The sequence below is a fragment of the Muntiacus reevesi genome, chromosome 2 (assembly GCF_963930625.1).
Source record: "Muntiacus reevesi chromosome 2, mMunRee1.1, whole genome shotgun sequence".
Taxonomy (NCBI): Eukaryota; Metazoa; Chordata; class Mammalia; order Artiodactyla; family Cervidae; genus Muntiacus; species Muntiacus reevesi.
In genome coordinates, this window is record NC_089250.1 from 228,098,062 (window position 1) to 228,123,883 (window position 25,822).

The following is a 25,822-nucleotide window of genomic DNA, read 5'->3' on the forward strand; positions in this document are numbered from 1 at the left end:
GGTGTCCAGGTGGGCAGGCGGCTGCTGGAGAAGGAGGTGCTGGAGCGGGCCGACATGGTGGAGCTGCTCGGGCCACGGCCGTTCGCCGAGAAGATCACCTATGAGGAGCTCGTGGAGGGCACGGGTGGCCTGGAGGAGGACACGGCCCTTCCTGAGGGTCTGCAGGGCTGGCGTGGGGGGCCGGAGGAGGGCGGCTTAGGGCACCCGCTGCAGGAGAGCCCAGCCTAGCGCGCCTGCCTGGAGACCAGCCTCCGGGACCCCCAGGAAGCAAATTAAAGCACATATAACCGGCAAACAGCTGTCTTCCGACCAGGGCCTTTGAAGCACGGGCTTCCTGCTCCTTGCAGGCACCCTTCCAACGAGGGGGCTGGGACCCGGCCTCTATCTGAGTGGGGGGCTGGGACCTGGTCAGTGCAGGTGCCTTCACCTGCCCCAGGGAGAGAAGGCCCAGTTCAGAAGCACTCACAGGTCAGCCCACTGTGAGGTTCAGCAGAAGAAGTGTGTAAGCCCAGAATCTAGGGAATGGCAGTTTGGGTAGCGGAAAGCCAGCTGGTCCTCAGGGATGGAGCTCACCACTCCCATAGGCATGTGGCCGGGGTTGGGGGGCCTTAGGGGCCTGAAACTAAGAGGGAGGGGTTGCCCTTTTCTCAGGGTAGGGCCTTGTTGCTGGCAAGTCTCTGGGAAGCTGTTCCTGGTGGCCTGGTTTTGTTAGAATCCAGAAGGCGACTCTGGGCTGCTCCATGGGACAGGACAGCCCCTGAGGGTGCAGTTGTCTGCTTGGACCCGGAGTGAGACTAGGGCCCAGTCCCAGGGAGCTGGATTTAGTGGAAATGGCCTCATGGGTCCCCAGCACACAGCCAGAGGGCCGGAATCATCAGAGTCGTGACAGTAGAAGCAGTTCCTGCCTTGAGGGGGTGGGGGGACAGGCTTTCTGGGCTGATAGTGGGTGAAGGGGTGCCCCCCTGTTGCCAGCCCGGCCCACACACGACCTTGGGGATGAAATTTTCCACATCATTTGGTATGCTTGCCTCAAAAATAGAATTTCCAACTTGGGACAGACACTTTCAGCTTTGCTCTTTGTAGAACATGTATTGTTGATTTTCTTGTCTCTGGGGCTTGCCCTGTATTGCAGCCTCCACCACTTAGCCTCTGTGCTGAACTGCTGGGGACCCTGCAGGGGCCTGTTCTGGGACCTTCCGATGTAGGTAAAGCTCCCCTCACCCCAGGAAAGCCCCACGCTGTCCCGAGCCTGGGCTGCTGCCCCTCTCCAGGTCCAAGGCTCACCCCTGGTGATAGCGCCCTGTATGTGTGCCCTGTCCTCTCACCCGCTGCTGTCTGCTCAGCTCCCCTCATCTGGCTGAGCATCTGGGCTGAGGCCTGGCTGAGTGTCTGCTCGGGGAGGCTCTACCCCTTGGGAGGAACTGCCTGTTCTCTTCTTACTCTTCTGCTCACAGACTGGTCCTCCCTGCCGGCTGCCTCCCCAGATCCTGTCCTGGGCTGGGAGGAGCCTTTTGGGGCTGCCTCTTCCAGCCTGGGCTTGTGGGGACAGAGCCAAATGCTAGCTCCCAGTGCGTCACAGTGGAGCCCCCAGAGGCTTCAGCTGGGGGAGGACCAGAGCACAGAGCTGGAGGTTTCTCGAGCAGCCAGCCCCCTGCCCCTGCGCAGCCCCCACCCCTGAGCGCCGGTGTCAGTCGGAAAGGAAGACAGTGGTCCACGAGACTGAGGACAGGGCGACGTTTTAATTGCGCGTTTTTGAAACGAGGTCACGGAAGCTGCAGCAGGAAGGATGGGGGCTGGAGGAAAGACCCTGGGGCGGGTGGGGCACGGCGGCCCTCGTGGGGCCCCTTTTCCATTAGACTCTTGGAAATCACCCCCGTGCAGCTGCCCCTCGTGTGCAGGAGTGTCGCCCCAGTCCTGGTGCAGCGGCGACCCTTCCTGGCAGGTGTGCCCAGGGCTTCCACAGAGGAGCCTGTTTTTCTTCCCCAGAAATGTCTCAGTGAAGAAGGGGTCAGGACAGGTGGCCTTGGGGACAGAAAGCAGACTGGACTTGCTGTCAGACTGGAAGCTGGTCCTGTCCTCAGCACATAAGCAGCATTGGGAGCAGTCAAGCCTGGCATCCCTGAATTGGGGTTCAGGGGCTGTGCCCAGGTGCCCTCATGTCCCCACCTCCTCTGACTGCTGCAGCCCAGACTGGGACACTGGCCAGGGACACAGACCTACATGTGTGTGTGCGTGTGTGCCTGGTGGACTGTGGAGACTGGGCAAGCCCTGCCTGCCCTGCCGTCTGAGGCCATCTTGATGGACTTGGCATTCCGCGCTTAGGAAGGTGGGTCTGGCTGACGGAGGGAGGAGGACGAGCAAGTTGCTGGGGGTATCTGGTGCTAACAGTGTTCCCGGGCAGCAGCAGGGAGCAGGGGGGAATCAGGTGATTTTGGGGACTCACTCCCCTATCCACTCCTTGGCTGGACAGCAGACTCCTATGGGCTGGAGTTTGGCATGGCGGTTCACCCCCTCTCACCAGCAGATCCCCACTCACCCTGGCCCCACCCAGGATTCTGGTGACAGATGACAACACCATTCCTGCAGACAAGTCTCATCTCATCCCTGGGCCTTGTCCCTGACCCAGGGACCAGGAAGGAGCTGATATAAGGCCACTGGGCCGTGCTTATGCTGAAGTGCTTTGAGACCCCAGCCCAGAGCCGCAGTGGGGAGGGCGGGCAGTGTCCACGTGGCCACGGCTGTCTGGATCTGCCCCATCTTGGCCCCAGGCCAGCCCGCCTAGTCCTCCTTAGGCCTCTCCACAGTAAGAATCGTGTCCACAATGGCAGGCTGCCGCTCAGGGTCGCCAAAGGGCTGCTTCTCACGGTTCTGCTCTGCCCTGGTGCGCGTCCAGGAGGGTGAGCGCAGACAGCTGGCTCGGGGCAGTGGGTGTAGGCCTGGTGGGAACATGGGCTGGGTCAGTGTGGCTCACCAGTCACTCCTGCATCTACTGCCTGGCCTGTTTGTGCCTCTAGCATGGCGTCCAGCCACAGTTTGGGGGCCCCCTGGTACCAGCAACGTGTGCACGTGGGTCTGGGTGCAGCCTGGGCATTGGCTTTCCTGATGCTTCCAGAAGGGTCCCCATGCAGCCAGGGTCCCGCCCTGGTTGTGAGCCTGGCTTTGGAGCCATTGTGGGTGGGCAGTAGGGAGGGAGGAAGGTCTCTGGGCCCCCACACTCCCAGTGCCTTGCATGCCATTTCTTTGGTCAGTGGGGTCCAGTGCTTCCCAGGAACTGAGCTGAGGAGCAGCCAGGGCTGGCTAATGCCACCCCTTTTGTACTCTGCCTTGTAATTAAATCCGCATAGTGAATTCTACTACGGGGAGGGGGGGGGGGGCCTGTGGCTGTGGCCTTTTGCTGGTGTTTGAAAACTGAAATTGAGGAGGGGCAGACAATTCCTTAAAGTTAGCAGAAGGATGTATAAAGTGCAGAAGCAGTGAGTGAAATGGTGCCATGTCGACAAACATGCATTAGAAAGGAAATCATTTTCTAGACCAGGTCTTCAGGGAGTGGTGCTGGGTGGTCTCAGGCCCCGGGGCCTCCCCATAACACTCCCGGTGGCAATCCCACCTGCATGCGAGTCGCCGGCCACATTCTCGTCGTCCGAGTCTGCAAAGACCTCGGCCAGCTCCTGGTCAGACATGTCGGTCAGCTCGGTGAGGTCCAGTAGGTCGAAGTGCACCTCCAGGGAGGAGACGCTGCTCAGCGGCTCTGGGGGTGGAGGGGCACGTCAGTGGGCCTGGTGATGGCCAGTGTGGGGGAACGAGGTGGTGGGAACAAGGTGGGGCTGACCCATTCCTGGCGCCTGCTCCTTGGGGCACAGTGGGGCCCAGAGACCCATCCCTGGTCCCGGGGGGCTTGTGGAGCATGATGGGTGGGTGGGCTGTACTTACGCCGCCTTTCCGTGACCTGCAGGAGCCCTGGTGCTGGTACTGGGACGCCCAACTCCTCCTCAGCCACGGGAGACTGGCTACCGGTCCCTGTGACAGGGACGGGGGTGCTGAGAGCAGCCTGTGGCACGTTGGCCTCCTTAACTAAGCCTGCAACAGAGAGGGCGTTACCTGGGAGGGGCTGGGGTCTTCCACCCCCACTGCCAGGACTCAGGCTGGGAGGACCTGAGAACCTGGCCCATGGGGCTAGCCCTCAAGGCTCAGGTAGAGACGGGGGTGGTCCTGGGTCAGGAAGGCAGACAGGGCACCGGGCGCTTCTCTTGAGGAAGCTGACTTTCCCCGGCTCCTCATTCTCTAGTTTCCAGACCCTCTGCCCTCCTTACTCGAACGGGAATCACCGCTGATCTTGCAGGGACCCTTGCTGGTTCTGTCAGAGCCCCCAAGACCCCAGTACTGTCACCTGTCTACTTTTGGTCCCACTAGGGTTTACTAAAGAAGACCATCTTGCAGCTGAAGAAGCTCTATACAGTCAGCAAAAATTAGACCGGGACCTGACTGTCGCTCAGATCATGAACTTATTCCAAGACCCTGGAGAGTCCTTTGGATTGCAAGGAGATCAAACCAGTCAATCCTCAAGGAAATCAGTCCTGAATATTCATTAGAAGGATTGAAGCTGAAGCTCCAATGCTCTGGCCACCTGATGGGAAGAACAGACTCATTTGAAAAGATCCTGACACTGGGAAAGATTGAAGGCGGGAGGAGAAGGGGATGACAGAGGATGGGATGGTTGGATGGCATCACTGACTCGATGCACATGAGTTTGAGCAAGCTCTGGGAGTTGGTGATGGACAGGGAAGCCTGGTGTGCTGCAATCCATGGGGTCGTAAAAAGTTGGACACAACCGAGCGACTGGACTGAACTGAGGGTCTAGTGGACGGTCATACATTTGCTTTAATCCAGCCTGGCCCCCGGCTCATGTGTCTGTCCTATGTTGTGTTTGAACTCAAAATAACACATTCTCACAGTGAAAGAGTTACTAGACGAGGCACGTGACAGACCCGTTCCCCGCCAACCTCACAATTGGGGATGTTCCCCTAGGGATTTTTTCTGCTCAAATTTCGTTTTCATGTAACAGCTTGTTTCTGTCAGGCGAGAGCCGAGGCCCCTTGGGGATCTGCTTGGTGGGCACTGCCACTCAGAGGTGGGGCTTCCACCCCAAGGAGGGCCCCGTCCATCCACAGCTCACCCATTCCTCCTCTCCAGAGTGCTCTAGAGTCCCTCCCCCCACAGCCGGGGTCCCAGTCTGTCAGGCACGTGCCCTGAGGCAGCTGGACCCCTCGGCTCCCCTGAGACCCCTCTCCATAGTGACCTGCACTCAGCTTAGGGACCCCCAAGCCGAACAGGTGTCCAGTACAGAGTGCAGAGTCCCTCCGTCAGCAGTGGGGCCTTGCCGACCCAGCGGGCGAGTGGAGAGTGGGGTTTGGACGAGACCACAGGAGCAGCTGCCAAGGGGGATCAGGGGGGCAGCACCAGCAGCTGCCTTGGAGGGGTGGGCCTGTGCGGCCAGCAGCCTGGACGTGCCCGGCAGGCCGCATAGGTCCAGAAGGTCCTGGCTGAGTGGGAAGTGGGACATGGATTTGCGGCTGCAGAGCTGGCTGGGCTGCCCCAGCCTCAGAGGGCACCCCTCCCTGGGAAGCATGACTGAGGGCAGGTGAGCCTGCTGACTGGCAGGGCCTGCCCGTCTCTGCCCTCTGCTGTGTTGTCACTGGGGCCTGGGGCCAGCCCTGCCGGATGGGGCTCAGGATCTGGTTTCCACCTTGCTGCCACATCTGGCACGTGGTGTCTGAGCATCCTCAGAGGGCAGGGTTACACCCGCTGGCGGCCCGGCCCGCCCAGCCTGACGGGCACCTTTCCTGAACCTCAAAGTTCCTGCTGCAGCTCGAGGCCCAGAAAGCCCTTGGGGCCTTCGTAGGACACGGTTCTGTTTCTTAAGAGGAGATGGCATAGCGGCCAGATCGCCCTCCCCAAGGGCACATGCGTGCCTGGAGTGTCCTGCTCCTCTTCCGCACACGTGACCCATCCTGGTGGGTGAGCAGGGTGGCCTCTGTTTGGCTGGGGGCTCTGGCCAGGTGCTGCCATTTCTGTGGAGCCTCCACATGGGGCGGGTGACTCTGGGTTAAGAAGAAGAGTGACAGTGGCTCCTGGTTTTCTGTGCTAGACACAACCCCAGCAACATGGTTTTCAGCTAATGTCACAACCAGCTATGAGGGAGGGACTGCGAGTTTTGTCCTGTAACACGGAGAGGATCAGCTTGTCACAGGCACGTTAACACAGGGGCTCTGGAGCAGGAACTCTTGGGCCACCACCTGCCAACCCATGGAGGGAGGGGAGACCCTGATCTTGTGTCCACAGGGAAGCTAGGCCCTTGCCAGGCAGAAGGGGACTTAGGATCAAAGGTGGAGCAGAGGGCAGGAGAAGGCCCTGAGGGAGTCTGGCTGCTCTGGGTGAGCTGGGTAGGAAAGCAACTACCTGCATGTTTATGGAATGGGCCTCGGTCCATGTGGAAAGGAGGATGTCTACAGCTTCTGAGATGGGGGAAGGGCAAGCAGATGCACCTCCTTATAGACCCCGAGATCCAGGGGTCCCTCCAGCCCCCACAGGCACAGTGGCCTGTTGTATTGATTCTAAGAAGCACATGTTATCAAATTTCAGTGTATCTGAAACAGCACCATTTAGCTGATGGTGTTGCAGAGCCAGTGAAATATGTTATCCATGAATTTTTAAGTCACCTTCTGTCGACTTTTTTATTCCTTCTTCTCCCTTTGGCAGTGGTCTGCTCTTTACTTTGTAAATCCTGGTGTCCGGGCCTGTGTCAGAGCTTTGGGAAGGGGGAGGGAGCAGCGGAAGACACAATTTTGGCATCAAGGATGCTGATCTTTCAGCCGGAAGTGAAGGAAACAGGACCTTGGCTTGGTCCTCGTGCACAGCAGGTGCACCGTAAATGCTGGTTGAACGAATGAGCCCAAGACCCCACCCAGAGTTCCTAAGCAGCTGTGCTACCTGAGTCTGTCTGATACCCTCTTGATAGACTGCTGTAGGAAGAAGGGACAGGGTCTCCATGGGTGAGACCCCCTGCTGTTCCTGGGGTGTGAAGCAGAGCAGTGACTGATCACACAGGTAGATGGGCAAGGGTGCTTGCCTGTGGCCCAGATGTAACCCCAGGGTTGCCCAGGCCAGGGCAAAGGTGGGTGTTTCTAGTTCCCCAGGAAGCTCAGCATGGACCAGCAGCCCAGCGCAGGCCCCACTGAAGAAGTGCAGCCTGTGGTTCCCGCAGGGGGACCTGCTGCCCTGACCTGTGGAAGCACTGAGGCAGTACCTGCATGGGGAGACTTGTGCTGGGGGGCCACAGTCCTGCCCTGCCCATGGTCCGCTGTGAACAGATATGGTAGGGTTACCCTGTGCTAAGCTGCTGACCTATTTTGCAGCACATTCGTGCCAAGAACTTGGCCCAGATCTCAGGTTCCCTGCTGTGTGCCCAAGACTTTGCCCCAAGCTGGAGGAGGGGCTCTGCACACACCCACCACGAATGAGCGAATTAATGAAGTGAATGAATGAACAGCATAAAACCAACATGGCTGCAGCGAGGGTGGCATGGGCACCATCCCCTATGTCGAAGATGCCTGGTGGGTGCTGTCTCAGCTCAGCCCCCAGGGCTGGGCCCTGGCCCCTCTCTCAGATGGACAAGACTTGGAGGTGGGTGGACTAGACGCTTGGTCTCCCAATGGCACTTTCCAGAGTGCACCCCCACCTCTCACCTCCTTGTCTGTGCATTTGATATTAAATTACTATTGATTCATTTAGGTTTTAATTATAAGACCTTATAGAAGTAATTTCAGAGATACTTAAGGGTGAAATAATACATCTCAATTTGCCACATTAGTACTGAAGGAAGGCTGGGGAAGCAGGTGAGCAGCAGGCCGGGGGCACATGGGGGGCTTCAGCATTCTGTTCTACTTCTCTATGTGTCCCTCTCTCCAGTAAAAGTTCCCAGAAGTTGGCAAACTCAGAGAATGACAGTCACAGCCACCCACACATGGCCTTTGTGGGGTAGGATGTGGCTGTGGGGTAAGAAGTCTGTTGGTCGGCTTTGGCCCCAGACCCGCTGTGTGCCTGCACAGAGTAGGCACCAGGTGAATACAGGTCTCTGCGGCTCCAGAACACTCCCTTCCCTCATGCCTGCTGTCTGTGCTCTTGATCTGCAGGGAAGGGGGTCTGTCTCCACTGAGAGGAGTGGTCATGGAGCTCAGAGAGGTCTGGTTGCCGGCATCCCTAAGCTCTTGCTCGCCAAGCCTTCCCCATCGAATCATCATAAGGCCGCAATGGAAACCCCGGGGTCCTGGTGCAGCCCACAGGAATACAAAACAAAGAAAACCACACCCACTGTCCCCCACCCTCCCCAGTGTGTCTCCTGGTGCTCAGGAGGAGGGTGACAAGGGCCCCCGGAAGGTGTCTGGAACGCACCTGCCCAGCTCAGACTTCAGACAGCAGTGAGTGGCCTGACTGCTTCAGGACACTTCCACGGCTAGCATTTGGGTCTCCAGAGGCGGCCCTCGTGGGCTACGTGGCCCCCAGCGGATCCCTGTGTGCTCAGGGAGTGGCTCCTGGGGAAGGGACCTCCAAGAAAGCCTAGATGTGTATGGGGTCTGGCTTGGTGGGTGGAGGAGCCCGGCAGTTTGCATCCAACTTCCTAGGCCAACAATACAGGAAAACCCTTCCTGAAAGGGGACGTTCCTAGAGTTTTCCTCTCACCACCGGTCCAGGGTCAGGCTAGGGCCAGACTCCCAGGAAAGAGACCCTGAGTACATCTCCACAGTCTGGACAGCTGACAGAAGAGCTGAGGAGGGGTCACTCCGTGCACCCCTGGCCTCCCAGGTGTGTGCGCTCCTGGCCGCGCCAGGGCAAGCAACCCCTGCAGGCGTGGGAGGCCCCGCCGGCCGAGCCCGAGGCATCATCCGCCTCCCTCGCTCCGAGACCGAGCCAGTATCTCAGCCTGGTGCCCCGCAGCATCCCGGCTGCCGCCTCCCCGCCCAACCCCCAGAGAGGTTCGGCAGGGCCGAACAAAGCAGATGCGCGGCTAGGAGCGTAGCCTCCCCTCTACGCCTTGCAGACTTGGACCCCGACTCTGGTCCCGGCACGCCCCCATCTCCCAGATCCCGGGCTCGGCTGGGAGGGGGCGCAGGACCAAATTGTGCGCCGCCCACTCAGGAGCGCGCCAGGCACCGCTGCCCGGGCCGGGAGCGCGGAGGACGAGGGGGCGGGGACGCGGTCCGTGCTCTTCTAGCCCAGCGCGGGGGCCGCTCCCGGAGGTGCCCCGGCCTGGCTTCCTCAGCACGGCGGGCTTAGGCTTCCACACTCCGGCCCGGCATAGGGGAACTCGGAGCTGCCTGCGAGTCCTGGCGGCCCTGGGGCGTGGTCGGTGAGAGGGCCGGGGGAAAGGACTGCGAGGCGCAGATCTAGGGCTCAGGGGGGCCACACTCACCTCCCGGGCTGGCGCCCTCCGGGGGCTCCATGCGGCCGGTAGGGCTTGCGAGCCGCGCGCGCGGCGGCGGCGGCGTCACCCGGCCCCGGCGCCCCTGCAGCTGCGGCGGCGACTCGGCCCCGGCTCCCTGCGCAGCGCATCGGGGCAGCAGCCGGGGGACCGCGGCGGCGGGGAGGAGCCCGCGGGGCGGGGCGCGCAGCTGCTCGGGGGCCGGGTCCCGCCCCCCCTACACCCCCCCCCCCCCCCCCCCCCGCCGCCGGCTCCTCCTCTGCCCCCGCAGCACAGGTGCGGCCCCGCCCCGCCCTGCGCGCGCCCCCTGTCGGCCCCTGCAGACCCTTCCCCGCCGACAGCACCCCTTCTGTCCGGCTTCCCACCCGGATCTGCCCGCGGCCCTCATCCCTGGCCTGGTCCCTGCGCGCACCCTCACTCAGCAGCCGCGCCACCGTGCGGTATCATCCTCATGCATCTGTGGGACTCCAACGACGTGCCGGCGCTCCGCGGGGCATGGAGGGACGGGCACAACATCCTAGGGCCAGTAAGCCGAGAATTGCAGACCGTGGCAAATGCTCTGGAGAGACGCGGTGCGGGGGTTGGGGTGTGGGGGGAATGGGGAGGGAAGAGGGGAAGGGAGGTAAGGAGAGGGAGGCGGGCAGAGAGGGGGCGTCCCGGAAGGCAGGCAGGCTGCGTCTGGGCGTGCCGAGAGCTCCAAACTGTTCAGCGCTCCAAACAGTTCAGCGGAGTCCCACTTCCAGTCTCTGGTCCTCTGCACAAGGCCCTGGAATGCAGCCCTGTGCCAAGCCCTTGATGCACAGTATCGCGTTCATTCTCCTGGGGAATCCTTAGCAGACGAGGCCCTGATTTTCCATGTGAAGCTGAACACGGCGGGGGGCGGGGGGGGGGGCGGAGTGCAGGGGAGTGCGACCAAGGTGCACAGCCAGTCACAGGAAGCCAGAGGAGCCAAGCGCAAGCACCTGGTCTACACAGAGACAAACCAACCAAAGAAGAGCGTCAGGGAGACAGACTTGTTCCCAGCTGGGAGTGGAGAAATTCGCAGAGGAGGAAGATGTGAACTTGGTGTTTGCTGGAAATGTACCCTCCTAAGGCATCTTTAGCCATTCCAGGCCTCAGTCAACTCCAGTCACCCTAAGCCCATAGCTTTGTTAACTGTCAGTGAGAGGCAGGCTAATAGTTTCTATTTCTCTTTAGCTTACAAAACAAAGAAAAACTGCTAAAATGATGTCATGACCCACTGGGACAAGCCGCTGCAGTTTGCACTCCAAGAGGCAGGTCAGCCCCTCTGGGACAGAGCTGAGGGTGGTGGGGACCTTGAGAGGTCAGGACAGTAGATGGACACTGGCTACTGGGGTAGAAGTTTGTATTGTCTCACAATGGTCAGAGCAGTGTCTCTGATTCCCCATGTCTTCCAGAACCTTCTGGTCCCATCCAGCCATACCCTGCCTGTGCTCCTGCTCACACCTGGGCAGCTCACACTTTTGCTGCTCTGACCAGTGGACTGTGTCCAGCTGATGCCATGTGACTCCAATGCTGGGTCTTAAGTAGGATTTAGGCCTTGATCCCCAGGCTCCCCTGGAATTCGGCCACCCTGTGTAAGAAAGCCCAGGCCATTTGAAGGGCCACTTGAGTGTTGTCTGGCTCACAGTAGCCAATGAACCAGGTGTAAAGTCTCAGCCAGGAGCCAGACCCTTCCTTTGAGCCACCCTCCCCCAGGTGGGGGTAATACATGGAACCAAGGTGAGCTGTCCCTACAGGGTCCCAGCCAAATTGCAGATTCATGGGCAAAACAGATGCTGTCACTATATTAAGCCATTTCACTTTGGGGCCAACCTGTCACACAGCCATCGTAACTGTAACAGTCTTGGTGTTTAATAATTATCCCCATTTGACAGATGAGTAAGTGGATACACAGGGAGTCTTGTCCAGGGCACCAGCTGATCTGGCTCCAGAGGCCAGGGTCAAACTTTTCATTCAAAACATTTTCATGGAAGTCAACTATACTTCAACTTAAAAAAATTAAACTAAATAAAAAGAAAAAATCAAACAATAGTAGAATAGCATAATTAACCCACTTGTACCCATCATTCAGATTCAGCGATTACTGACTCATGGTTGATCATGTTTCTTCTCTGCTTTCAATGCCGCCTTCCACTTCTGGGTTGTTTTGAAGCAATCCTATATGTATTATGTCATTTCTTTTGTAAATACTTCACTGTTGATCTCTAAAAATGTTTAGTCTTCTTGAGGACTCTGTTATGCTAACATTCAGGCCTCCATCGAGTTGCTGTTGTGATCTGAGGTAATTTACCTGGATGACCATGTACGTGGGTGTTAGGAAGAGCCAGATATTCACCATAGGTCATTGGGTTTGTATTAACATTTGGTCTGTTATTTTGTAGGAAACTCAGATGTCATTTATCTGGGTTTCTGAGATGCTCAGCTTGATGCGGATTAAAAGCATCTCAAACCACCTATGTAGAGAAAGGCTCTTTTCTATAAATCTGAACTCAAATTCAGTATGAAAAGCACAGGTCGTCATGGGCCTTGCGGGGAGCCCAGAGAGCTGGCAGCAAGGCCTCCCTCAACTCTTCATCTCTGCAGTGCACACTGATAAACCGTGCTGTGCTGTTCGTTTGTGACAAACGAATACCCTGTCTTGCTATCCTGAGCTAACCCTCCTATTCTTGCCCTTTTTGTTGAAAGGAATTATTGTTAATGCTTTCATTTAATTCAGGACTCCCAGCCAGAATTCTAAAGCAAAAAGCCAGTCAGCATGAGGCACCTAGCATACCGAGTCTGCAAAGTAAGTGTTAAATAATAATTATTAGCACTCTGTGCTATCTGGCTGCATTGTCTTACTTGCCAGAACCCCTGTGGCAGGAGCCTACTTAGGGGAGAAGACCCCTATCAGACCAGACGTGTCTGACACAGGCTAAGGCTCTTGTCAGCCCAGGCACAGGGACACCATCAGACCTCCCAGAGGCCTTAGGGCTGCTATAAATGTCACTCTCTGTTCAAGTCGGGTTGATACAGTACTTCCAAAGGGCCATTCCTCTCCAGGAACAATCAAGTCTTGGGTGGGCAAACAGGAACTCCCCAGGCTCATTGCCGTGGCTCTCTTCCCCAACCTGAGCCTTTCTCCACTATTCACACTGTGCCCAAGGCAGTTCTCCAGGGAGAGAAGATTCCTCTCCATCCCCAAACTGACAGAAAACCTTGACCTGCTGCAAAACCACTGTTTAGTAAGATGCTAATGTTAAGAGTGTAGAAAACAAGACAACACATGGTGTTGTTTTGGGTGTAGGTAGCTGGATGGTAGGAGGGATCAGAAATTCTCTCTGCAATTTGTAAAGCAGTTAGCAGTTTTCAGAGCAAGAAGTTAGAGGGAAGAAGACCCCTGAAGACTTTTTTTTTCTTGCAGAGCGCGTCTGGAAACCCGTAGCAAAGGTTTCTAGTTTGTCCTCACCAGGAGGACAAAGTCTCTTTAGGAAGAGCAGTTAGTTTTTGTGAAGGGTAGAGTTGCTGATTTCAAAACTGTGGACCCCGCTGGAACATATTTTTCTCGCCTACTTTTGCTTCCTCTAAGGCTTTGTGGAAATCCAGCTGTCTTCCAGCCTCAGGTGGGAGGAATCGTCAAAGGGGGGGCAGGGTGAGGTGAGGCTCAAGGGCAGAGGTTCCGCGAGAATTTGAATCTAATTTGGGTAAAGTCGCGGTGTGGCCGCTTCCTCTCGCTCCCTCTTGGAGTTCATGCACTGGAGGTCCTGTACCCACGTAGAGTACGTAACAAGTGGACGGAAACCGTTCCTCCAACCTCCGTGGAGCTTAAGTTTTAGCGGGGAAGACCCGCAGTAAACAAGAACTGTCCCGAAAGGAATGCGTTCCCAGGTGTCTTGGAGAGGTAGCTTGTGAGTAATGCCCAGCCTCGGCCCAAATCTACAGACTCTGCCTGGTTAGTTGCTAAGGACTCCCGCTGTTGCGAGGCACCAGCCCGGCTGGCGGGCTCTCGCGATGGTTCTCGAGACTTCGCGCGGGACTTTGCAGTCGTTGCCTGGAGACGGCGCATCCTGGGAAGGCCGGGCGCTTTGGTTTGCTCGTCCAGGCAGTCGGGAAGCAGCAACCATGGTGAGGCGGTCTCCTAGGGTCCGCGCCGGGGGCCTGGGGCCTCAGTGGTCCGCGGGCCTTGCGCGCCGGGAATACCCGGGACGGGAGATCTGGAGCTTTGGGGTCCTGGAGCTGCGGGCTTGGTGCTCTGGTGGGGAGGGGGGTGGTCCTCGCGGGCAGGGCCCAGGGTGCTGCAGACGCCGGACGCGTCTCCCCCGTGGAGCTGAGAGACCTGGTCTCTCCAGGATCCTGTGCACACCGGGGTGGGTGGTCAGAGAACACCGTCTACCCCGTCGCCAGACCTAGGGCCCGGTGTGCACGTGTCCGGACTGGAAAACCTGGGTCGAGTGGCTTTCCTACCTGGAATGGAAGGCTCACTGATCAGATCCTTGGGAAATAGAGATCCTCCAGCCTCTGGGATCGAGAGCCTGGGGTATACCAGGGTGGCCAGAGGGTCCTGACAGCGGTTCCAGCGCTCGTAGAGTCCCCAGGGCAGAGCCCCGTGGTAGAGGAACTGCAGTTTCCCGGGCAAACCTGCGAGGAGTAAGGCGGGAACTGAGCAGAGCAGAGCTTGCTGCCTCTGGGGTTCTCCATCCCCGCCCCTTCTGTGGTAGGGCTCTCAGCTGCGCACTCCCCTCTGTGCTGTACGGGCTGTAGGTCACCCAGTTTCCAGGCAGGTGTGGCAGGGTGGCCATCAGTGCGGGGACCCCTCTGTGTGTGGGGGCCCCAGGGGCTCTAGAGACCCCAGCCACTGCCTTACTCCCAGATGCTGAGTGGTGACAAGCCCCTGGGCTCTTCTGATGGGTTGGACTTCTTGGCGTAGAGGGTTAGAAAGAGGGCAGTGTTTTAGGAGTGAAGATTTCAGCGGCTCTGTCTTTTGCAAGTCAGTTGGAAGAAGACCACCAAAATACATCTACTTTCACTAACTTGTGGGAAATATGCGTGATTTTCCTTTTTTTTCTTGGTACTTTGTGCTTTCTAACATTTCCTTGTAAACTTTTTTGGTAATAAAAATGTTACAGAGACATGTGGGAAATATGCATGATTTTCCTTTTTGTTTTCTTATTACTTTGTGCTTTCTAACATTTCATCATAAACTTTTTTGGTAATAAAAATGTTACAGAGACGTGTAGATGCGTGCATACATACAGACAAAAGCATGAGCCACAGAAACCTGGGAGAAGTGAGGGCAGAGGATAAGTCGTTAGTTTTCTTTCTGTTGAGTGGCCCTGGGAGAGGGAGTGGGGCTGGAGGTCCCCTCTGGCACCTTGGAGAAGTGGCTAAAAGCAGGCGTCACCCTACTACAGAGCCCACAGTGTGTGAGTGCCAGTCTGTGCCAGCACTCTTCACCCCAGGTCTCTGAGGCACCCACCTTGCACCCATGGAGCGATATATTGCAGGTTTCTCTCTGGCACTTGCCGAGCACTATAGTCTGTGCTGCTGGGGATACTCCTTTTTGAGGCTGAGTAGATTTTGCTCCACGCCAAGGAGGTCTCTGCTGTATACAAGGAACAAGTTCTCCCTCTTTCTTCCTGAAGGAAAGCAACATTCTCTTCTGAGAAGGGAGATTTCTCCTTGCTGTTCCAAACGTGTCAACAGAATGTGCCCGTGGATAAGGATGGGAAAGCTTAGGGCAGAGTGAGGCGGCCCTGATGGAAGCCCGAGACAGTGGGCAGTCAGGTGGAGGTTCCAGGCAGAAATTCCTCTCCCGAATGGCCCTGAGAGGGAATGAACCAGTCAGAAGTGAACCCTCACCCAACCATGTGTTTTTCAATCCAAGGCGCCCAAAAAGAAAGGGAAGAAAGGCAAAGGCAAAGGCACTCCGATCGTTGATGGGCTGGCTCCCGAGGACATGAGCAAGGAGCAGGTGAGCGGGCTGGCCGGGGCAGGTGGGATGGGCTTGCTGCCCCATGCTGGTCCTGGGAACTTCTTTTAGACCACAGCACCCCAGCTCCTTGTCTGCCTTCCCCTCAGTCTGGCTCCTGCTGTCTGTCCACACCAGGACATGTGAAACAGTGCAGCACGTGTATAGATGGATAAACTTTTCTCTATGGTAGTAGGAATTTGGAAGGAAATGTTTTTCTGATAAAAAAGCTATTTTAAGTTTTCTTTCATTCTTACCCTTTTTAGGCCCCTGCTGTTTACAGAGATGTTAATCATAGTACATACACTTACAGCATTCTCATTTATTTGATTTGCCATTACACTGAATTATTTTAGGCTGCTTGTTCATTTCAATGACATTAAGAGCTAGGGAACATGATTTGATTAATTACAGTTCAATTGAAAGGCTCCCCAAACCCTATAATCTGTACAACACATGAGAGCAAGTGTGGTCTGGAAGTGTTCATAACCCTTACTTAATTTTGATGGTTTTAAGATAACAGAAATCAAAGGAGACTGATCAAGGCATAAGACCTGAAGATGGAGAGTTGGGCAGAGGCCCTTGAAAGTGGTGAACAGGCTGTTTCTCACACAGGGAAGCCATGGGCAATGTCTGCAGAGGGTGATGAGGTCAGGTTGTGCTTTGAGGGGGTCACTGGGGCTGCCTCATGGAGGTTGGCTTACACACCATGTTGCCCCAACAGTCGAACTATTTCCTGCCTATGGGTTTACTTCCTGTCCTCTGACATGGCAGGGGTCAGTCTGCAGAGCTTGGAAGCTCTCAGGGTCCAGGCAGGAGTGAGATGAGAGATTCAGGGCAGCTGTGGCCAGGTCTGAATTTGGCAATAAGGAGTTCATGATCTGAGCCACAGTCACCTCCCGGTCTTATTTTTACTGACTGTATAGAGCTTCTCCATCTTTGACTGCAAAGAATATAATCAGTCTGATTCTGGTGTTGGCCATCTGGTGATGTCCATATGTAGAGTCTTCTCTTGTGTTGTTGGAAGAGGGTGTTTGCTATGACCAGTGCATTCTCTTGGCAAAACTCTTTTAGCCTTTGCCTTCCTTCATTCTGTACTCCAAGGCCAAATTTGCCTGTTACTCCAGTTGTTTCTTGACTTCCTACTTTTGCATTCCAGTCCCCTATAATGAAAAGGACATCTTTTTTGGACATCTTTTTTGGGTATTAGTTATAAATGGTCTTGTAGATCTTCGTAGAACCACTCAACTTCAGCTTCTTCAGTGTTACAGGTCGGGGCAGAGACTTGGATTACTGCCAAATTCAGACTTAAATTGAAGAAAGTGGGGAAAATCACTAGACCATTCAGGTATGACCTAAATAAAATCCCTTATGATTATACGGTGGAAGTGAGAAATAGATTTAAGGGACTAGATCTGATAGAGTGCCTGATGAACTATGGACGGAGGTTCATGACATTGTACAGGAGACAGGGAGCAAGACCATCCCCAAGAAAAATAAATGCAAAAAAGCAAAATGACTGTCTGAGGAGGCCTTACAAATAGCTGTGAAAAGAAGAGAAGTGAAAGGAAAAGGAGAAAAGGAAAGATATATCCATTTGAATGCAGAGTTCCAAAGAAGAGCAAGGAGAGATAAGAAAGCCTTCCTCAGTTATCAGTGCAGAGAAATAGAGGAAAACAAGAGAATGGGAAAGACTACAGATCTCTTCAAGAAAATTAGAGATACCAAGGGAACATTTCATGCAAAGATGGGTTCAATAAAGGACAGAAATGGTATGAACCTAACAGAAGCAGACAATATTAAGAAGAGGTGGCGAATACACAGAACTGTACAAAAAAGATCTTCATGACCCAGAAAATCATGATGATGTGCTCACTCATCTAGAGCCAGACATCCTGGAATGTGAAGTCAAGTGGGCCTTAGGAAGCATCACTACAAACAAAGCTAGTGGATGTGATGGAATTCCAGTTGAGCTATTTCAAATCCTAAAAGATGATGTGTGAAAGTGCTGCACTCAATATGCCAGCAAATTTGGAAAACTCAGCAGTGGTCACAGGACTGGAAAAGGTCAGTTTTCATTCTAATCTCTAAGAAAGGCAATGCCAAAGAATGCTCAAACTACCACACAATTGCACTCATCTCACACGCTAGCAAAGTAATGCTCAAAATTCTCCAAGCCAGGCTTCAGCAATATGTGAACCATGAACTTCCAGATGTTCAAGCTGGTTTTAGAAAAGGCAGAGGAACCAGAGATCAAATTGCCAATATCCGCTGGATCATTGAAAAAGCAAGAGAGTTCCAGAAAAACATCTATTTCTGTTTTATTGACTACGCCAAAGCCTTTGACTGTGTGGATCACAATAAATTGTGGAAAATTCTGAAAGAGATGGGAATACCAGACCACCTGACCTGCCTCTTGAGAAACCTGTATGCAGGTCAGGAAGTAACAGTTAGAACTGGACATGGAACAACAGACTGGTTCCAAATAGGAAAAGGAGAGGCTATATATTGTTACCCTGCTTATTTAACTTATATGCAGAGTACATCATGAGAAACGCTGGACTGGATGAAGCACAAGCTGGAATCAAGATTGCTGAGAGAAATATCAATAACCTCAGATATGCAGATGACAGCACCCTTATGGCAGAAAGTGAAGAAGAACTAAAGAGCCTCTTGAAAGTGAGAGACGAGAATGAAAAAGTTGGCTTAAAGCTCAACATTCAGAAAACTAAGATCATGGCATCTGGTCCCATCACTTCATGGCAAATAGGTGGGGGAACAGTGTCAGACTTCATTTTGGGGGGCTCCAAAATCACTGCAGATGGTGACTGCAGCCATGAAATTAAAAGACGCTTACTCCTTGGAAGGAAAGTTATGACCAGCCTAGACAGCATATTAAAAAGCAGAGACATTACTTTGCCAACAAAGGCCCGTTTAGTCAAGGCTATGATTTTTCCAGTGGTCATGTATGGATGTGAGAGTTGGATTGTAAAGAAAGCTGAGGGCCAAAGAATTGATGCTTTTGAACTGTGGTGTTGGAGAAGACTCTTGAGAGTCCCTTGGACTGCAAGGAGATCCAACCAGTCCATCCTAAAGGAGATCAGTCCTGGATATTCATTGGAAGGACTGATGCTGAAGCTGAAACTCCAACACTTTGGTTATCTGATGCAAAGAGCTGATTCATTTGAAAAGACCCTGATGTTGGGCAAGATTGAGGGCAGGAGGAGAAGGGGATGACAGAGGATGAGATGGTTGGATGGCATCACCGACTCAATGGCCATGAGTTTGGGTAAACTCTGGGAGTTGGTGATGGACAGGAGACCTGGCTTGCTGCAGTCCATTGGGTTGCAAAGGGTTGGACATGACTGAGCGACTGAACTGAACTGTCGCCAGGTTGCTGCAGGGTTACCCTGTGGGCGTTGGGCTCCAGAGCTGTTTTCTGATTTTTGAAGACAAGTGAGAAATCCAGATATTTATAAGAAGTCTACATATCGAGTTAGGGAGCATCTAGCATGAGCCGGAGTCAGGAGGAGCCTGGTTTAGATGATTCATTTGAGTGACACGAAGGCAGCAGGCCCCTGGGGTCACGACCTTCCCTGGGGAGCCAAGCCCTACCCCAGCCCTGGTCCTCCCAGTCTCCTGGCTGCCCTTCCTTGCTGAGTTGTTGTCTTGGCCCTCTCTTGAAGAAAGACATCTGGTTTCCTTGTGGGGAACATGGTTATCATAAGAGGGAAACTTTACAGCCTGGGCCTGAGGTTATGCTCAAAAGATAACTATTCTTGCAAGTGAGAGTCTCAAGAAGCTGGAAATCTGTCCTTTTTTCTTTTTCTTTTACCTACATGCAGATTTGCATTTGGCTCTGGATCAAACCCTCTTCACTGTTTCAGATCTACTGGTTTTGTCTGGTATTTTTTGCTTGACGTGTATCTTTAAAGGTGAAAGGTTTTTACATTTTATATCATTTGTATGAAAATATTTGCATCATTTTCATATCTTTGAATCATAGGCCCCTATGACCTTCTGGCTAATACACTTTTGTTTCTCAACCACGCTATTTAGAAGCAACCTGGATCATGTCCATTTTAGTTGTTTGCCATTGTAATAATGGTGTTGCTAATACCTTTAAGTGGAACGCTCCTGTGTTCTTTTGAGACATTTCTTTAGTGTAAATTCCCAAGGATGAATAAAAGGATATAATCATATTATGACTCTTGGCCAAGAGATTTCTGCTGTCTGCGGGATGTCCCCTGTCCCCGAGCCTTCCCGGCCCTCTGTGTTAGATTCTTTTCACTCATGGTTTACTTTGAGATGAGAGTGGCGCCCCTCACCGTCTTCCTGGCCCTTCTCTGCGCACTCTCCCCTGGCCATGGGTGGGCCTTCTGGCTGCCTCACCCCGACCTGCCCTCCAGGTGGAGGAGCACATTGGCCGCATCCGGGAGGAGCTGGACCGCGAGCGAGAGGAGCGCAACTACTTCCAGCTGGAGCGTGACAAGATCCACACTTTCTGGGAGATCACGCGGCGGCAGCTGGAGGAGAAGAAGGCCGAGCTGCGGAACAAAGACCGGGAGATGGAGGAGGCCGAGGAGAGGCACCAGGTGGAGATCAAGGTGAGGGGGCCGGCCCGATCCCACGGGAGTCGCTGCGCAGAGGAGCTGGCCCAAGGTTCGGGGGCGTGGCCATGCCTTGCTTTGGGCGGTCACCGCCCTTTGTGTCCTTTGACTTTGGGAACTCGAAGGTATATTTTAATAACAAAGCAGGTGTGTCCAGGTGAGCATGTGAGCCTATGTGTGCAGGCTGAGAATTGTGTAGAGGTGTGCAGGTGGGCACGTGTGTGCAAGCGAGCCTCTGTGCTCAGGCAAGCATATGTGTGTGCAGGTGAGCAGCGGCCCTCCCCCACCCCCAGGTGTATAAGCAGAAGGTGAAGCACCTGCTCTACGAGCATCAGAGCAGCCTGATGGAGATGAAGGCGGAGGGCACCGTGGTCATGAAGCTGGCGCAGAAGGAGCATCGTGCACAGGAGGGGACGCTGCGCCGGGACATGCGGGCGCTGAAGGTGGAGCTGAAGGAGCAGGAGCTGGCCAACGAGGTGATGGTGAAGAACCTGCGGCTGGTAGGTGCCAGGGCAGCTGTGGGTGTGTCGGGACTTAGCCACACCTGGGAATTCATGGTTCTGTATAAAAAGCCTGCCGGTGGGCAATTAATTGAAATTTTCGGCAACAACAACTGCATCAGCCAGACAAACCCCTTTGGGGCCAGGTGCAGAGTTCTGTCTCAGACTTGAGCGACTGGTTGACTTCCCAACAGGGAGATCCAGCCTGGGCTGCTGTCCACGTGCTGCTGATCCTGGGCCCCTGCAGTGAGCCGCCTGCCAGCCCTTCAGCTGCTGCGGCCTTTGTCCTATGAGCTGTGCTGACAAGCACCTCGCTGGCTTTGGAGATTCGTTGGTCCTTTCAAAGGGAGGCTGAGGGGTTCTGGGTGGAGGTTGGAATTCCTTCTTAAGCGCCTGTAGCACACCAGGCCTGGCTCTGATTGTGGGTGCTCAGAGGGTGGGGCTGACAGAATGCCTGCCCGTGTGTGGCTGATGGTCAGGAGAGGACAGGCCACCCCGAGACAGAAGACAAAGTAAACTGTCAAATACGCATCACAGGTCTGTGGGCATGGGTGCTCTGGGAGATAACAGGAAGATACGCAGCCCAGCCTCAACTGAATCTGGGAACACTCAGTAATATTGCAGTTTTCCGTGAAGCTAGAGAGTGCTAAAGATGTGGGCCCTCGAGGGGCCTGGCCATTTTGACAGAAGCACATCATGGGCTGGCTTCCACCGAGTGCAGTCTCTGCTTACCCAAGGCACGGTGTGGAATAGTTACATGCTCAGAGTGCCTCTCTGCATGAAAATAAAGTAAAATTTAAGCCTTTTATTCAACCTTTATAGCTGTCAGAGTAATTTGTCCTGGTGTTCTAAGCCAAAGCAGGTCAGTACCACATGGGGTGCTTGCAGCTCTGGGTGGGTCTGGCCCTGCTGCCCAGCCTGTGGGCATGGCCAGGGCACGAGTGTCTTCAGCATCTTCCCCAGTCCATTATGAAATGTGGAATTTCCCAGAACCTCATTCCTCTGGGCTGGTCCTGAGCTCGGGGGTGAGGGCCCAGCTAGAGCAGCAGCCGCATAGGCTGTCGGTGCCGGTGAGGAGGGGGCCCAGGCATGGGGCCGGCGTCTGTCCCGGCGTCTGTCCCGGCGTCTGTCCCGTCCCTTCTGACCTCCAGTGACAGCTTGCTTCCGCCTCTGCAGAAACACACCGAGGAGATCACCAAGATGCGCAATGACTTTGAGAGGCAGGTGCGAGGTCAGTGCTTCCCGCGCTCTGCTGCGTCAGGTGGCCCGAGAGCTCCTCCTGTCAGGAAGGAACTGCCCTCCAGTTAAAACAGCCCAGATAGGCGGAGTGAGAGGACATGGTCATTTCCAAGGCTGGTGTCCATGGGAGGTGGGAGGCTGGGAGGACACCCCACCCCCACCGTATGCCCCGCTCTGGCACACAGTGACTCCTGGAGCAGGTCGCCCAGCTTAGGGGGCAACATGCCGTCCCTCCCATCCTGCAGAGGGGCTGACCTCAGCCACAGTCTGGCTGGATGGCCGTGGTCTGTGCCTCCTGCACCGGGTGATGCGTGGCTGTCGGGATCCCTGAGGCAGGGACTGATCAGCGGTACCGGCGACAGGCAGAGGAGGGCATGTGCTGGTGCCACACAGCGGGAGAAGCGCCCCGCCCTGTCCCACTGTCAGCAGCCTCCAGCCCCTGGAAGGTCTCCCGCCTTGGGCACAGCCACCATCTGTTCTTGTCGCCACAGCACCAGAGGCTCTGCTCAGCTGCTCTGGGTGCTGCTGCCTTTTAGAAATCGAGGCCAAGTATGACAAGAAGATGAAGATGCTTCGGGACGAGCTCGACCTGCGCAGGAAGACGGAGATCCACGAGGTGGAGGAGAGGAAGAATGGCCAGATCACCACGCTGATGCAACGGCATGAGGAGGCCTTCACCGACATCAAGAACTACTACAACGACATCACCCTCAACAACCTGGCCCTCATCAACTCCCTCAAGGTGCCGCCGGGGCTGCCTGCCACCTCGGGCCCACACCCCTGCTTGTAGACACACCTGGCCTTCAGCGGCCCCTGATTGAAACTCACAGATTGTGAGGCCCCTCATATGGTGGGGAAGTCATATGCCCGTGTGCACCAGGGGTGTTGTTGCACCCAAGTACTGGCAGTGAGCACAGCGTAAGCTCTCAGTTTGCATGCAGTCCGCGTTACTAGAGAATTCAGAAACTATTCTCCGTGTTTACATACAGAACACATGCCCCAGGACCATCCTTTCTGGGCAGGAGAGCTCGCAACCTCTGTGCAGGCCACAGCCCCTGGTCCTGCCACAGACCCCCTGCTCCCCCTGGCACCCACAGGAGCAGATGGAGGACATGCGGAAGAAGGAGGAGCACCTGGAGAAGGAGATGACGGAGGTGGCCATGCAGAACCGGCGCTTGGCGGACCCCCTGCAGAAGGCTCGGGAGGAGATGAGTGACATGCAGAAGAAGCTCGGGGGCTATGAGAGGGACAAGCAGATCCTGGTGGTGGGTTTCCGTTGCATTCCCAGCCCTCCCTGGTGTGAAGGGGCAGAAAGGTTGGGCAGGTGTCTCCCAAGTCCTAGAGCGGAGCCGGCCCTCGGGGCACCAGGGGAGGTGCTGAACCCCTCCGACCCCTGCCTGGTGACCTGGGGGCATGTGGGGTTGGCACCTGTTCTGAGAGCCAGGTGTACCCTGGCCACCATGGTGGGGCTCAGTCCATTGTGCCTGGGAGCTGTTCCCTCTGACGATCACCTCACCTGGTCATTCCTTGGGAGCAGCATCGTGTGGGTGCCTGAACTAGGGGTGCTTTCTGACCCTTCTCTCTAGTGCACAAAAGCCCGTCTGAAAGTCACTGAGAAGGAGCTGAAGAGCCTGAGGTGGGAGCACGAGGTGCTGGAGCAGCGATTCATCAAGGTGGGCTCCTGGGGCATCTGGGGTGCTTAGGGACGTCTGGGGGCCTCCTGGAGCATTGGGGTCTCCGGGACATCTGGGGACCTCTTGGGGTGTCTGGGGGGCTCCCAGCACATCTGGGGGGCTGGCAATTCATCAAGGTGGGCTCCAGGATGTCTGAGGGCCTCCTGGGGTGTCTGGGGGGCTCTGGGACATCTAGGGGGCTCCTGGCATGTCTGGGGGCTCCCAGGGCATCTGGGGGACTCCTGGCAGGTCTGGGGGCTCCTGGGGTATCTGGGGGGCTCTGGGGTATCTGGGAGGCTCCCGGTGTGTCTGGGGGCTCCCAGGGCATCTGGGGGACTCCCGGCATGTCCGGGGGCTCCTGGCACATCTAGGGGACTGGGTCCCTGGCTCTGGCCCCTCCTGTTCTGCGGGGCTGTCAGTGGGGCTCTCAGTGGACAAGCTTGATGTCTCAGCAGTTCCCCATTGCTGTCCCCTCGGGCTGGCCTCTGAAGCAGCAGTGGTCTGGCCCATCTTTCATCCCTCTGTGTGTCTCTGAGTCCTAACCCTTTATGTGTGTGTCGTAGGAAGCCTGTGGGTGAAAATGCAAGGCCTTGGGGTTGCACGCTGGTCCTCACACATGGCGAGAGCACCCCAAGCTCTTCTAAACTCTCGAGTGTGCTGGTGTAGGACCTTGCTTCCCAGAAGTGGGGGCACCTGACACGTCCTGCCTACTCCTCTCAGCCCGCGTTTCTCTCCAGAGCAGCCTGTGTCCCCTGGTGAAAATCCCTTGTCAGTCCTTGCTGCTACAGGCACCCTGTTAGGTTCATCTTTGTGCAGTGCGTGACCCTTTTTGGAATGGTGATTTCTAGCAGGGGAATTGCTGGATCAGACGGCTGGTGTTGAGAATGTGGATGGTCTGCCTGAGGAGTGTTAAGAGTTGTGGCCTCATCCATGGTTTCCCAGGGGGCCGTCCCCCGCCCCAGGTCCTCACTGACGGAACTGGGTGCGTGTGTCTCACTGAATGTGCTTCTCTGTAGACGGCCGCCCTGCTTGCTTGGTTCCCGGGGTTTGGCTGAGGGCAGAGCGCCTCGTGTGTCAGCTGTTAGCACCTTTTCCACTGAAACACTCTCGCAGACTGTGACGGTGGAAAGGACCCAGTTCCTCGGGAACATCCCACAAGCGGCTGGATCTGGAGTTACCCCCAAGGGGCCTCCGAGGGTCCTGCAGGCAACAGGGAGATGCTTGCTCCCGCTGGTCAAGGTGGGCATGAATCGGGAGGAGGCGGCTCAGGCAGGCTCAGGCCATGTAGGTCTGCATTCTCTGCCCCTTGTCCTCCGTTTGCACATCTACGCAGTATGTGAGAGAGGCAGTGTCCTAGAAAACCAGGGTCATCAGGTTTTAAAGAGCAGAGGGCCTGGGAGGGGCTGGAAGCAGATGTGAAATGCAGTGTGGTCAGAAGGATGGGGTGCTACAGGTTGCAGCACAGTGCTCATCGCTCCTAGCAGTGCTGTGTTTTTTACGGGCATGGAGAACATTCTGGAAGGAGTCCCAGCCAGTGCTGAGATGGTGGCCTCTGGGAAGTGGGGTTTAGGAGGGTTGCTTTTTCCTGTTACACCCTGCTACGTCTTGACTTCTAAGTGGTGCACAGTTAAAAGAAGACGTGTAAGCGTATTGTCCTTGGTGGGCAGGCAGCTGGCTGTAGGATCTGGGGCAGACGGAATGGACCCCCTCGAGGCCCTCCACCCCAGCATTGCTGAGTCTGAGGCCCTGATCTCCTGTGGAGATGATTGGGGCGGGGTGCGGTCCTGAGCCTGCCACCCAGACCCAGGGCAGGGCTGGCCCTGGCTTCTTGGTGGGAGGGTCTCTCTGCAGCTCATCCTGGGGGCCCTGTGGCTTCCTGCTATGCCTCCCAGAGGTGTTTTCGCCTGCCTCCCATGGTGTGGACACTGCACTCCTTTAATTTTTTGTGAAGAGTGGGGCTCGGGCACAGACCCGCCTGTCCGTGGCCAGGTGCTGGGGAAGGCGGGGCATGGCCCCGGACAGAGCAGGAGGGGCGTCCTGCCAGCGAGGTGCCCGCGCCTTGCAGGTGCAGCAGGAGCGGGACGACCTGTACCGGAAGTTCACCACGGCCATCCTGGAGGTGCAGCAGAAGGCGGGCTTCAGGAACCTCGTCCTGGAGCGCAAGGTGCAGGCGCTGGTTGCTGCCGTGGAGAAGAAGGAGGTGCAGTTGAATGAGGTGCTAGCGGCCTCCAACCTGGACCCTGCGGCCCTGACCCTCGTGTCCCGCAAGCTGGAGGTAAGCCTTGAGAGCTGTGCTGGCTCTGTCCCTCCAGGGCAGACCCTCAGTCAGCCTTGGGGAGGGGTGGTCGCGGTTT

General features: G+C 55.8%; 3 protein-coding genes across 11 annotated transcripts in view; 2 read left to right on the forward strand and 1 right to left on the reverse strand.

Moving 5' to 3' along the window:
- LOC136160946 (mitochondrial inner membrane m-AAA protease component AFG3L1-like) overlaps nucleotides 1-5,056 on the forward strand; it is a 25,618-nt gene extending 20,562 nt beyond the window's left edge. For 3 of the 4 annotated variants that reach the window (XM_065925246.1, XM_065925247.1, XM_065925248.1), the window contains one exon: nucleotides 10-4,404. In XM_065925246.1, coding sequence (XP_065781318.1) covers nucleotides 10-228 — 219 coding nt within the window. In that variant the 3' untranslated portion in view covers nucleotides 229-4,404. The other variant, XR_010661667.1, reaches the window with a different exon arrangement.
- DBNDD1 (dysbindin domain containing 1) lies at nucleotides 2,779-10,019 on the reverse strand. Of its 2 annotated transcripts, none has more exons than XM_065925250.1 (4): nucleotides 9,888-10,019; nucleotides 3,931-4,077; nucleotides 3,608-3,748; nucleotides 2,779-2,936 (listed from the first exon to the last, which is right to left on the reverse strand). In XM_065925250.1, the coding sequence occupies exons 3-4, from the start codon at nucleotides 3,678-3,680 to the stop codon at nucleotides 2,779-2,781; spliced, it is 231 nt and encodes a 76-aa protein (XP_065781322.1). In that variant the 5' UTR covers nucleotides 3,681-3,748; nucleotides 3,931-4,077; nucleotides 9,888-10,019. The 2 variants fall into 2 exon arrangements, with proteins under 2 accessions (XP_065781322.1, XP_065781321.1); XM_065925249.1 differs by lacking the exon at nucleotides 9,888-10,019 and adding an exon at nucleotides 9,467-9,616.
- Nucleotides 10,020-13,540: 3,521 nt separating this feature from the next.
- Nucleotides 13,541-25,822, forward strand: part of GAS8 (growth arrest specific 8) — a 35,524-nt gene continuing 23,242 nt past the window's right edge. For 3 of the 5 annotated variants that reach the window (XM_065920459.1, XM_065920458.1, XM_065920457.1), the window contains exons 1-9: nucleotides 13,541-13,603; nucleotides 15,363-15,449; nucleotides 19,856-20,053; nucleotides 20,350-20,556; nucleotides 21,733-21,787; nucleotides 22,332-22,537; nucleotides 22,893-23,060; nucleotides 23,382-23,468; nucleotides 25,534-25,743. In XM_065920459.1, the coding sequence (XP_065776531.1) occupies nucleotides 13,601-13,603; nucleotides 15,363-15,449; nucleotides 19,856-20,053; nucleotides 20,350-20,556; nucleotides 21,733-21,787; nucleotides 22,332-22,537; nucleotides 22,893-23,060; nucleotides 23,382-23,468; nucleotides 25,534-25,743 (1,221 nt within the window). In that variant the 5' untranslated portion in view covers nucleotides 13,541-13,600. Of the gene's footprint in view, nucleotides 13,604-15,362; nucleotides 15,450-19,855; nucleotides 20,054-20,321; nucleotides 20,557-21,732; nucleotides 21,788-21,845; nucleotides 21,884-22,331; nucleotides 22,538-22,892; nucleotides 23,061-23,381; nucleotides 23,469-25,533; nucleotides 25,744-25,822 lie in introns of those variants that run through there. The other 2 variants (XM_065920460.1, XM_065920461.1) reach the window with 2 other exon arrangements.

Coding starts and splice junctions, on each gene's coding strand:
- DBNDD1 (XM_065925249.1), bottom strand. CDS start 9,497: ATGGAGCCCCCGGAGGGCGCCAGCCCGGGAG. Junction 3,749..3,930: donor GCAGGTCACGGAAAGGCGGC/GTAAGTACAGCC, acceptor CTCCACCCCCAG/AGCCGCTGAGCAGCGTCTCC. Junction 2,937..3,607: donor GGCCGGCGACTCGCATGCAG/GTGGGATTGCCA, acceptor TGTTCCCACCAG/GCCTACACCCACTGCCCCGA.